At 37.4% G+C, this 13905-nt stretch overlaps 1 protein-coding gene across 7 annotated transcripts in view; it reads left to right on the forward strand.

Moving 5' to 3' along the window:
• The window catches only part of igsf21a (immunoglobin superfamily, member 21a), a 258609-nt gene extending 245180 nt beyond the window's left edge, over positions 1-13429 (forward strand). For 6 of the 7 annotated variants that reach the window (XM_067387240.1, XM_067387237.1, XM_067387238.1 and 3 more), the window contains 3 exons: positions 2556-2748; positions 5926-5964; positions 11881-13429. In XM_067387240.1, the coding sequence (XP_067243341.1) occupies positions 2556-2748; positions 5926-5964; positions 11881-11957 (309 nt within the window). In that variant the 3' untranslated portion in view covers positions 11958-13429. The remainder of the gene's footprint in view (positions 1-2555; positions 2749-5925; positions 5965-11880) is intronic. The other variant, XM_067387239.1, reaches the window with a different exon arrangement.
• The last annotated feature ends 476 nt before the right edge of the window (positions 13430-13905 follow it).

Consider the following 13905-nt stretch of genomic DNA (forward strand, 5'->3'; position numbering starts at 1 on the left):
AGGATCTTTCAATAAAATGGCATAAGCAAGACATGAAAACAGATCAAGGTTTTTTTTTGTTTGTTCGTTTTTTTAGTGAAAAACCTATGCTTGGCAAGAAATAGCCCCGGAAATAAGGCAAAGTGATTTGTTATGCTAACATTTGGCTTCTCTTTGCTAATGCTAAACTCTCACTTGTGTTTGTGTTCTGTTTTGTTTTCTTACCAGAAGGCATAAGAGCATCTGATTAAAAAACAAATCAGCTGTTTGTTGATGTATTTCACTGCAGCTTTCAGGGATTTTGCTGCTTTCGTTTGTTCTTGTCAAACTAGCTAGCAAAACAGGTGCGAGCACAGAGCTAGCCAGGAGCGTTTTACTGTCAACGGCGCCAAATTTATACTTGCTTCAATAGTCCGTCAGCTTCCACAGACTTAGTGAAGCAGGGAGATTGTCTCAGTGTAACTATCACCGTCTGCCAAGAGGTAAAAAAAAATAAAAAATCTTCCCCCAACAGATAAACACAGCACAGTTTGGTGATGATCCACCCAATCTTTTTGACAGGTCTGACTCGGAGATGTGTCTAGCCAACAGCATTCAGGTGGAAATAAATTAGATCCGATATGCTATAATCACTGAATCTACTTTATGCTATTTCATCGCTTGTGTCATGAATTTAAAGGAATGTTACAGTAGTTCTGATTTATCCCTCCTGGAAAATCCAGCTAGTTGGATTCTAGATGGTTAAAAAGGACCATTTGCCTGTCTAAACTGGTCTTTGGCAGCTCTATACTGGTCATTAGCAGATTTAGACTATTTTTACACAGATCTTAACTGTTTTTTAGCAAATCTAAACTGGTAATTTGCAGTTTAACACGAGTCACTAGCTGTAAAGACTGGTAGACCAGTTACACAGGCAACAATGTCCAGTGAGACCAACTAATGACCAGCCTGGACCAGTTCAGACCAGCTAGAATCCATGTCCCAAAACATAGCTACCATCTTAAACTGTATTATCAATAAGAATGCCCTCTCGTTTTTGGATTTTGAGTGGAAAAAGCACTTAGATGAAGTTACCTGAGAAGGTAGAGGGAGTTGTTTGGTGCATGGGCAGGTTGTCTGGCAGATCTGTGTGTTTATTTCACCCACAATTTTCATATATTTGAAGTACAACTTTAAATAATAGAAAGAATGGTCACTATAAACAGGCTTGACGGGGACATAAATCCAGTTTGGATCTTAATATTTACACAAAGGATTTCAGAGGATTTAAAAAGCCAATGAAGATTTATTTGAAAGAAGGTCTCCCTTATCCCTAGCTGCTCCAGAGCCCTGGGTTTCATATGTAGATAAGATAAATGTTAACACAGAAAACTAAATACTGCCCCTGCAATTCAAATAATCACAAAAAACAGATTCAATATCCCCTTTGGTTTACTTTGGCTTTAGTAAAACCACCAACAGGTGGGGTCACATTGGTGTCTCCTTCATTTCTAATTTCAAATTTACAAGTACAAAGCATTTATGCTCTCCAAGAGCTTGTCTTACCATTACAATATGTCCTGATTTAAGCCGTGTGAGTGCCATATGGGATATTTTTGATCTGGATCTGACCTGATTCCACCAGCAAGTGCAAACTCATTTCACTTCTGTCATGGTGTGAATGTGGAAGTCCAGTGACACACAGCCAAGCCACACTCTCCAATGAGCCATTATCAAAGGTCACCCAGACAAGCCACATGATTTTGTGAAGTTAGATGGTATGTGCCAGCCAGTCACTTATCACACCTAGAACATGGGTAGATTGGTTTGATCAGCAGGGGAAAGATGGATCTAAAATGAATCGGGATGTAGCCCTGGCTCAGGCACTGAGATTTTTCTATCTTGTTTCTGGGTTTCATCACACCTGTCCTCTTGTGTAGAATCAAACGATCTTATAGTGAGCTTTCACAAGTATTAAAATCCAAGGACTTGTTCGAATAGACATGAAAGAATTTAGTATTGTGTGAGTGGGCTTCCAGGCATAGTTGCAGACAATGCTATACACCATGGACCTCTGTAAAGGAGCGTATAAGAATATGTTATATTCTTTTGCCTCTTGTGGACTACCTGTTTAATGTGATTTTGTTTTTCATTGCCCTGCTAACAACCATAAAATCCCTTACATTTCGCTTCTGGATAACTCTGTAACAAGAAATGCCTAAATTGTTTCCCTATAAATTTGCATTGCATTGATGAGTTGGTGCAAGATTTATATCTCTTATTTTTTTGTCCTTTCTTCCGAACTGAAAGGTATTGATTATTGATTGTTTAAGTACAAATTTAGTAAGGAAGGTGTTTTTAAATATTGGTTATTCGCAATATAACAAGTTTCTTTTCTTTTCTTCCCTAATGTCTTAAGATGCTTTTTGGGAGAAACATGTACAATTTAATAGCCAATATATATAAAAAAAAAAATACCAATATATTGTGCATCCGTTCTGTATCATGGGCTTTGACTATTTTTTTTTTCTCTTCATCTTTTTTCCTTAATGTACACATTCTTGTGTACTAAATACATTCACACACACTACTTCTAGAATGAGGTGTTTCCTGAGCCTCTGTTCACCTGGACACGGGTGGGCGGCAGACTGCTGGACGGCAGTACCGAGAGAGATGGGAAGGAACTGGTGCTGGAGCGAGTGCCTGCAGAACTCAATGGCTCCATGTACCGCTGCACGGCCCAGAATCCTTTGGGCTCCACTGACACACATACACGCCTCATTGTTTTTGGTAAGTAGCTCCAGCAGTAACTCCTTTTCTATCCTAAATACACTAAATAATGTTGTTAGCTTTTGTTTTTGTCAATATTTTGTCTATGTAAAATTTAAGTCAATATATGTTGTATTCATTAATTTTAGTCAGATTTACTCTAATTTTAAGCTATAAAAATAACATATTACAAATATTACTTAATTGAAACTAAGCTGGAAAAGTGGATTATTCCAAAAAATATGTGACATAAGATGACTACATTAACACATGACCATCAAATCTGCAGTACCTCTGAAATTTTTGGGTCACAGATTTTTTTTCTCTAAGGGATATTGTCTTTTGTTAGCACAAATATGAAATTGTTAACATCTTGTTAAAAGGAAAATAGCCTCTTTTGTGTGATTGCGTGACAGTTTCATTCCCCTGTGGTTTTGTCTAGCCATCCTTTGCTGCTGAAACAGATGCTGTGCCCACTAAGTCTTGGCTTTGTTTTCATTGATGATAGAAAGAAATTGTTTGCTGACACACACACACACACACACACACACACACACACGTGTGTGGGTGTGTTTACGCACGCTTTGCTGCCCTGGACTAATTTCCCCCCTGAGTTTTCGAGGCTGTCAGGGTTTATGAGAGATCTGCCTATAGTGTGAGCTCAGATCTAATCAAAGATGTGCTTTGGAAGATGAAGGACAGTCAGTGCTCCTCTGGATAATCTGAATGACAGCCAAGGCTAAAGACAGCAAGCTGAATACGGTTCACCATAAGGTGTCAACATACTAGTGCACTTGTGATCAATTGAATCAGTTGTTTAGCACATTCAACCAAATGCGAAAACAAGTTTGACATAGTAAACAGTGTAGTAAACGTGTTTTACATCAGAACAGCAGCTCATTATTGGTCAGATCCTGCATCAGCATCACACGCATGCGTCGTGCTGCTCACACATACAGCGTCGGCCAATACTGAGTTGCCATTCTGACGTAGAACCCGAAGCACTGCACTGTGTTTACTATGTCAGCAGCATAGGAGACTGACAGGGAAGAGAAGAAATTGTTGAATAAAGTCATTATTTTTGTTTTTGCGCACAATAAGTATTTTCATCACTTCATAACATTAAGGTTGGACCACTGTAGTCACGTCGACAATTTTAACAATGCCTTTACTACGTTTCTGGGCCTTGAAAGGTGCAATGATGTTGCTGCTTATGTGTGGTTTGGAAAGGTCTTTCGTGTTTGGAAAGACATGAGGGTGAGTACTTAATGACAGAAATTTCATTTTTGGGTGAACTAACACTTTAACTAAAAGGGATAGGGCACCCAAAACTGAAAATTCTGTCATTATTTATCCACCCTCGTGTCATTCCAAACTCAAAATTTTGAAGAATATTGGTTACTCTTTACCATACGATTACAACGAATGGTGACTGGAGCTTTAAAACTTCAAAAAGGATGCAAAAGAATCATAAATATATTATAAATTGTCCATAATGTTGTCTATCCTCTATCTGAAGAGGATAACTTATCTGAAGTCATACAAATAGGTCATGTAATAAACAGGCTGAAATTGTACTTATTTGATTATCTTCCCCTGCTAGTGAGTGCAACCAGATAATTTAATCATTGAGTTTAGACAAAGACTATAGAATAACACAAGACATTGTTTTGAATGGGAGAAAGTGTAACGCGCAATATGGCGGAATAAGTCCCGCCTTCTAAATAAGGGCCAATCGCCGACTGGTAAAGTCATCGCGTCACTTCAGCGGTCGTTAGAATCACTGGTTTCTATAGAAACAGTCAGACGTGCGCCTCCGAAGAGATGAGCATTTAGGTCTGCGCATGCGCATTAACTTGATCTAGCCTGAAAATACAGTTTCGAGCGTTTAGAAACTAAATTTATGAGCCGGTTGTTGTTAGATTTCATTGGTGATTTCAAATATGAAATTTAATCGTAAGGTTGGCGAACAGTTTTGGAGAATTTGATGTTTCCCCATTCAAAGAGATAGGAGCTGCATGTTGCCCAGGATGCCCGAGAGGCATTTCAAAGATGGCCGCCGAATGAAATGACTTGTCTTAAAGGGACTTTGGTTTAGACTGGTTTTGTGAACTGAATCAACCGATTCATTAAAAAGAAGCCTCAGTGACTTAAATGTGCTGGTGGATGTCAAGAATTTTAGTGAATAGCTAATTGATCCGTGATATATGGGTGACATATTAAAGTTGAATGATATTTGTATCCTTTTTGAACCATGTAAGCTTCAGTCCTAATTCACTGTAATTGCCTGAAAACAGTTTCTCCTCTTTTTCTACGGAAGCAAGAAATGTGGTTTAGAAACATGAGGTTGAGAAAATAACATAATGGTCAATTGTTTTTGTGCATTCTTTGTGCAATTCTTTTCATTGAGACACAAGTGTCCACTTTTTTTTTTTTTTGCGTACTTCCAAGGCTAAGCTGAATCTAAGGACAAGCTGTCCATCATTCCCTTATACAGGCCAAATCTTCAATCACATCTACAAATCGTTGGGCGGAGCACAGGAGGCCATTTGGTGGAAAGTGATTCATTGGGGAGGACGTCACCTGGGGAATTGTTCACGTGGAGGAGCGTTAATATCTATTTAACAGCCAAGTGCGCCCTGCGTCATCATCCGCCTCGTTCAAATTATCCTTGTGCTTTTGAGTCTGAACACGGGTGGCACAGAGGGTAGAATAGTGATTAAGATCCTTTGAACTGGGCTACTATTGACCTGTCTCAATAGCCATTCATTAAAACCCATCAGCTGTATTAAAGAACAAAGATGAGCATTTAGGAGAAAGGAAGCTTGTCTATAGATTTTTGCTACTATGGTATCAGTTGGAGGGGTGGTTGAGAATTCTTGGAAGAATCTTTTTTTTTTTTTTTAGTTTGCTCATCTGTGCATTCACAGAGTGCTCAAAGTTCAAAATGTTCCAATCTTCGGTAGATTTTACTTTGACGTCTGCCAAAAATAGTGGTGAACTTATTAACTTTGGCTGCCGATGGCTCTTCAGTGGTATACTAGTCTTGTCTCTGTGAGATTTGTGGTTTTCATCCTTCATTAGACCACAAACCTATGATGGTTATCTTTTGTATTATCTGCTAATACACTCTTTCTCTTACTATCTCCCTCTTCACCTCTTTATCACCATCTCCCCTCCTCTTCCTCTGTTCTGCAGAAAATCCAAGTATGATGAAAAACACACAGAATCCGAACAGTAAGTATTTGAATGCCTCAGTGATTAGATTCCTTGGCTGCGTGAGCCTTTTGCTGCCTCTTGTTTGAGAAGACACTTTGATGAATTAAAAATTACAAAAGATCAGTTTCACAGTGTTTCCTTCCTATGGGTGGTATAAATGCAAACGTGTACAACTAAAGCAATACAAAGATGCAGCAAGGCCAGAATACCGTATCCCACAATGCATTGCACTCAACTTGATCTTCCATTTTGAGAATGGATATATAGTTCTATTTAGCATGCATTTTTCAGCTTTATTTTAGCTTTATGTCGATTAACAAGAACAATCTGTAATCATTTTAGTTTTAGTATAACAACACTGGTCATGTGACAAAAGCGGAAAAAAAACTTAGTTCCTGACCTTGATTCTGATTTGTCAATAGCTGTGTTTTATTCACGATAAAACACGCCTATGACCGCTTTACCCAACGGTTCTGTGTATCACTACACAACACCCTTAGCAACCACTCTTAGCAACGTACTACGTTCTAAAATCTTGTCAAACACTGCATTTGCTGGACAGAGTTATCATTCGCATCTTATTCTGCTAATACTGAATAAAATACGCATAACTTTACTCTATTTAATTATATGGATATGTGAACTCGTGAACTATGATATATTGTATATATTCTGACTTTAAGCCACAATTACGATCCATATAATCCTTTTTTTTTTTTTCACTTAATTGCAGAATGTATTTTTATAATATTCTCTCTATATTATAATGTTTTTACTCAAGTAATGATTCATAAAAAATGAAAACCAAAACTAGTATGGAATAATTGTTAACATTAGGGATAAGAAAGCTGCAAACAGTTTTAATATATTTCCAAAATTAATGTACGAATGATTCTGTTCCTCTTCCGGGTTAAAATGGATGCAAATGCTTGTACTGCAAGAGGTCTTTCATGACGCTCCATATGTAATGTGAATTTGATAGGTGCTTGATATAAAATAAACAGTGCTTGAAAAAGTCCTTGAAAGTCCTTGAATCTGGTGTTCGTGAAAGAGTGGGAACCCTGAGAAGGAAACAGGAGTTAATTTAACCTCAAATATTGCCTTGACTGATTAATCTAGTATCACCTTTACTTATTGTTTACCAAGAGTTAGTATTTTTTACATGAAAAGGATATATACACACCATTGCGAGGATAACTACACATCATTGACTGAATTACACATTATATATAGCCTATACTATGTATAAGTGCTATATGTTTCATAAACAGCATTTCTTCTAACGCATGTTATAATTGCGAGATTGCTAAACTGTGGATAGATAAATAACAGTTATACAGCCAGTAAAAGTATAAGGTGCGTCCCAATTCATGCACTCAACTGTTGCAGCTTTAATTACGTAGCAGAGGGTGAGGGGAGATCAGACTCTGTTGTTAAATGACAAAATAACCTTATACAATTAACACATTACATGGATGAGTACATAGTGTATAAGTTCATAGCATATAGTGCGTCATTTGGGACGTAACTATAGACTTTTATCTATAATAATACTGCGCATAGGAGAACACCAAAGATCCAATTACCAGTTATTTTGTAGATTGAAAGGGTGCTGTAGTACACAGCTATTCAGATACCATCAATGTAAAGGGAAATGCTGTAATAGTACAGTTTTATATACTTTTTTAATTCTTTCCCTCTCTGAGACTTTTCTAAAGCTGCACACTGTGTTTTTATTGTCTCTGGTCTCTCTCCGTCCTCTCCTCCTCTCAAGAGGCCATGTGTTTTGCAAAGGCTTGCTGCTTTCATCATTTAGATGCTAGAAGTGAGCCATCACTTACCAATGCACCAGCGCGTCCACAGCAAATATAATTCAGTGATGGATTACAGTTGTTTTATACATTCAGTGCTGGCTCATTTACAGTTTCTTAGAGACTCATATGTAAAGATGAAGAACTGTCAGGCAGAGGGGTCCAGAGGGGCCTTTTTTTTTTTTTTTTTTTTTACTGCTTGTTTTTCAATTATTATTATTATTTTATTTTATTTTTTTATTATTATTCTCTCTTTTGCCTCACCCAAAACCTCTCACCGCACCCCTTTCCTCTGCTCTGCCGCATCTACGGATGTAAATTTGAATATGCAAATGCGGCAGGGCAGGTGTGTGAGAGCAAGGACAGAATCAGGTCAACGTGAACGCTGATCTTGAGTCGAGCCTCAGATGCCCCTCGTATGCAAGTCAAATGGCTTGTAGAACAAGGCCTCGGGAGGTCACCATGTCTGACATGTGTCTGAATCTCAAACACCCTCTCGACTCACAAAATAACACCCTAAAGACTCTAGTGCTCACAAATGGCCTGCAGTCTGGAATTCTACTGCTGTATCCTTAATTAAAAAAACAAACAAACAAAAAAACAATAGCTATGTTCGTAATGGCAAACTACCAATGGCCTAATGCATTTGCCAAAATCTGCAATATATTGTACATCTCAAGCACAATGCATGAAATTCTGTATACCACACTGAAATGTGATTGAACTGCCAAAAGTTAAGATGTTTTTAAAAATATGTTTGAATAGTTCATAATATTAAATAATAATTTAAGAATTACATGTGACGTCATAAGGTCATATGACGACAACAATGTAGCATAGTAATAGAAATCTATTTATTTATTTTTTTATTATAGACAGTATGAAGTTACACTTTATTTCGATAGTTCTCTTTAGACATTCTATTAACTATAAGTAACTTTGCAACTACATGTCAACAAACTCTCAATAGATTATTAGTAGACTGTTAGGTTAGGTGTAGGGTTATAAGTTATTAAGAATAAGTTGAAATGTACTTGCAAAGTTACTTTAAGGTGCAATAGGTGATTCTCTACAGAAAAATGTGTTGTTATACTGGTTGAAAGTCTCCTCATATCCAGTCACCATGTTAAACGATCTAAATGTATTTTTATAAATATATAACATCTGTGAAAGGCGTAGGACCCTAAAATGTTCATCCAATATTTATATTCGGTCCGAATGAAATAATACGATGTCCTACCTGCCTGTTAGCGTATATTTTGACACATTCGCGCAAACATCAGGTTAAATGTTTGCCCAACCTGCTGGGTAGTTTTTATTTAACCCAACTATTGTTTGAAAATGACTATATGGCTGACTTAAAATGAATCTAAAATAAAATTAAAATGTTAATTTATTAAACATATTAATAAATGTTAATTTTCAAGATATTTTGGGTTCATTTTAAGTAAGCAATACTGTAATTTTTAAACAATAGTTGGGTTAAGTAAAACTACCCAGCAGGTTGGGCAAACATTTAACCCAACTGCTGGGTTAAAACAACCCAATCACTGGGTTTGTCCATTTTCAACCCAACTTGGGTTGTTTCTAACCCAGCATTTTTTAGAGTGTATGCAGAGTTTATGCAAGACGTCAGTCACAGAGCACCACAAACAAATAGCAGCCGCCTATTACAGTTCCTACCGAATCAAAACAACAAGCTTATGCTGCGTTTACGGCATAACTACTGTAATTAAGAGTAGTAACCTGTGACGTTCTAACCAGAGCTGTTCAGGCAGACTCGAAATTATGCGTTTCTATGTCAACAGTATCAACACCGAAATTAATCTGCAGCAGTCAGGTACAAGCTCTCCAAATTGTTTAACTTTACGTTCATTATTATTGTGATGTTATGTACTTGAGTTAGTTTTACGCCATCTCCCGTGACACTTTGCCGAGAGCAGATATGTGCGTGTGTGTTCTGTGTTTTGGAGTAGGCGTGGCTTTGGACGGCAATTTGCAAGGACGGTGGGATTGTATGCTTTCAATGCTAGCAGGCTAACGTTAATATTTTCCCAGATCACCTACTGCACCCTTAAAGACCATCAAAATAAAGTGTTAGCAGATATTAAGCAGACAGTCTACTAAAACTCTAATGAGAGTTAGTTGACATATAGTTGCAAAGTTAATTATAGTTTGTAGAATGTCTAAAGAGGACTATCGAAATGAAGCGTAACCAAGTACAGAGGGTATGCACGTGACGTCACCGCCGACCGTTATGACTGCAGTTAAGCCCAGTGGCAAAAGAATGAGTGGCAGCATGGGTTTTCAGCGGGAATGCCGCGAAAAACACACAAAACACATCCAAAATGGGAAAGAGCTTTGCGTTTGACTGTATAAATAGCTTTGACGCAAAATCTGAGGTATATTTTTACAGACTGCTGAAAGCTACAGAAAAAGAAGCAAATAGGTCACTGCAATTCACAGAAACAACTGGACTCCAGGCAAAGAAACATGTTTTGCATTTATCATTTTGTGTCAAAATGTTGGATTTTGGGGTAAAATCATACCGTATATATTGTATTGTTATATATTGTGTTGACAACTCAATTAAATATTTACCATCTTATAATTGGGTGCTTTTAAATAAACACTGACAAAAACTATACAAGTTTTAGGTTTGGATGATATGACGATATATATATATATATATATATATATATATATATATATATATATATAAAACTGATATAAGTGATCACTCCGATTTAGACCCACCTATATTGTAGATATATAAAGTGTTCACAAGCAGATTCACTTTATGTATTTCCCCGGCATCGAAATCAGGCACATATAAATGTCAGGAAACACGATTCCTGGCTGCATGCCAATATCCATGGATTAGGTTTCGTTGACATGTCACAAGAAACACTTTTGAGCCCAACCTTTAGTGTAATCGTTTGTTTTACTCGCGTTTTCGCAGTTTCCCCTATTAAATCCAGTCATGCAGCAGGTTCTTTTGCCACTCAGTTCAGCTGAGGGAGCGCGTTCCGGCGGGAAAGTGACGTCTATGCATACCCTCTGTACAGTATATACTGTGCTGTGGTATGCTAGTATTTTATTCTGAACATAACCACTGAGTTTTGACCATAAAAGAAAAAATGTATTCATATTGTGGAAATGAAGTGATACTTATGTTATGTTAATTATAGCACTAACAAGCCATAAAAGTAGAAGTAATGTTATATATTACCACTTGTTTTGTCAATGAAAATGAGAGAGATGATAATAAAATGACTTTAGCACTGAGTATTGCTCATAATACCTATGATAGCCATCATCATTTTGTGCTTATTGAACGTCGTGTAGTATGCATAAATGTTCTGGCCGCGCTGATCCACCACCGCTGTACAGGTCGTTCAAACCTTTTAGAGTGCATTAGTCGATTACAGCAAAGTACTTGAGAATATTAGCTCACTCATACAGCTTTCCATACTGTAGCTCAGCTAGAGACAACTTTGCTCGTTCCTTTATAAGCCAGATCCTTTGGGATCACCCAAAAATAAAAAGTCTGTCATTATTTACTCACCCTCACCCTCAACAAAGTTGTCCATATGACTATGCAGCTCTTAAATCAAATATTCCACAAGTTGGACATCAATAACATCAAATGTTATGGCATTCAGTATTTTGCTTATTTAATTTGAGACATGCACAATGATTTGTATGACTTATTCGATTTGAGATTGAATAATGAATAAATGTTAGACTGTTTTTCTTTACTCTAATCTATTGTGTAGCTTAGAATATAGCACATAAATCATTTTGATTATTTTTTAAGCTTTCTTTTGTCCTTTTTGAAGCTTGACAGCCCATGATCACCATGAATTGCCATTTATCAACTAAATCCGCATAAAGACTTCTCAAAATTCTCCTTTTGTGTTCCAGAGAAAACAACATAACATCATAAAGTTTTAAAATAACATGTGTGAGTAAAAAATGACAATTTAATTTAATTTGTGGGTGAGATTTCCCCAGGGCTGTGTTTGTTTCAAACCCAACAAACCAACGATTTAGACCAAGGTTTGATGAGCATCTTCCTGCTAAATACTAATTACTTTTATTTTCTATTTTTTTCTTTCAGATGGAGCTCCTGGTTTGCACAAGTTTGGACTGATATGCCTGCCACTTATTCTCACAGTGACTGTTGAACTGACGTGAATATCCTTGATTCAGCCCCACACAAACACGCCTCCTCTCCAGTCAGGCACACACACACACGCACACACACACTTCACATACATGCACACAAGCCTTCTCCAGACCATGACTAAACCTACCTTGCTTTCATCTGTGGGAGAACCTGAACCCCCCAACAGGGGGCGCACCATCCTATTTTTGTGAAAAAAAAAAAAAAAAAAAAGATCCAGATGGAGATGATGATAATATCGCTGATTTAAAAATAAGATGAAATGAAAATAACATGCTGAATATGAGAAAAAGCACCACCTTACCATCTGCCCCTTTCCACACAGACACAGTTTTGTTTTTGTTTGTTTTTTTGTTAAACTTGCCTGTCAATCAACAGAGACCTGTCCTTTGGAAAAGCAAAAAGGCATTTGGGGGTTGAACAAAAATCTCATGTATGTGGAGAAAGACGTTAAGGAATTGTGGGTTGCTGACGATGCTGACTGTCACTTCAACTCCAACTAGTAGTCCTTGAGTTGCCTCCATAGAAATACTGCACACTGGCACAAACAGGACTCGAACACACCCCCTTTTTAAGGACCAGGTTTTATGCCATTTGTGTTTTTTGATCACAGTATTTTTCCATTTAGTTTTCTTGAATGGCTCGTGGCTGGAATGTAACAAAAAAGAGACAATACTAAACGTCCTGTGACATTTTATTGCAAAGAAATGGAAGATCCTCTTTTTAAGTGTATTTTGTGTACATCCCTGTAAATAATGAAAAGTATATTACAGAGCAGAAAACAAAACAAAAAAATAATTAATAAGGGTTTGGGAGAAAGATGCAAGGAGGGTACAGCAGATAATGGCTTTATTGCGTGTGTCTGGTCATCCCCAACCGAAATCCAACCCAGGCTTTTAGAAAAACTGTGAAATCAGTGGCCTTTCTATGATCTGATTTCATGTGTTCAGTATCTATGACATCCGTGTGACTGTTCTCAACCGCAGAGGAAAGACGACCGCTTTTCTCGGGGGTTGTTGGTGCATGTGACGTTCGAAGATGATTTCCCCTCCTCATCTGTTTGTCGCCTACCTGTCCTTAAGTTTTTGTCGCATATTCAGTGACCTGCATCGTGTACAGTCCTTCTCTCTAATCTAACAGTTACTGCTAGGATCATGTTAGCCACCATTAAGGCCCCTCCATCCCCAAAAGGAAGCTCAAGTGAAGCCAAGTGTAAACAGGGTTGTTGCATTTGTTTCATATCACCTGTATTAAAAATGGAGATGATCAACTTAAAATGACTAGAGTGTGATTGTCCGTTTGCCTTTTTTTTATGTGGTGATATAATGAAATCATAATCATCATCATAGGTAAGTTCTGTGACCGATTTGAATCTGTTTTAATGGATTGAGAATATCTCAATTACTGTGTTTCTCTGTTATATCAGGTTCAGCTTTAGTGGCAGAGGAGGGATGTCACCCAGAATCTTGTTTGTCTAAGGGCCTTTGAGCAGGTGCATTGTGGATGACAGGATCTATATATCAAAAAAGTACCCAATGATACACTCCAACACTTTTATATTGTTGCCCACATTTTGAATTTACCACTATGCAGTTTGGGAGCCCATATTCTCAAAATAAACCTTAAAGGTGCCCTAGAACCAGTTTTTACAAGATGTAATATAAGTAAAGCCGGGGCACACATTTAATGACTGGCTAAAACATTCTAAGCTCAAAATACAGCAATTGTTTCCTGCAACTGAAGCAGATTTAAATACTTATACATGGAATTTGAACACCGACTGTAATCGCAGACTGAACGCAACTGGCTCTGACTGGACGCGTTTGAGCGCGATCAGTCATAAGTATCAATTTACATTCATAATCGGCCTTACAATCGTTAAGTGTTTGCGCGGCTTAAGGTGTCCCCTGAATGTGTCTTTGAAGTTTCAGCTCAAAATACCCCATAGATTTTTTTAAA

This window comes from Chanodichthys erythropterus, chromosome 6 (assembly GCF_024489055.1).
Source record: "Chanodichthys erythropterus isolate Z2021 chromosome 6, ASM2448905v1, whole genome shotgun sequence".
Lineage (NCBI taxonomy): Eukaryota > Metazoa > Chordata > Actinopteri > Cypriniformes > Xenocyprididae > Chanodichthys > Chanodichthys erythropterus.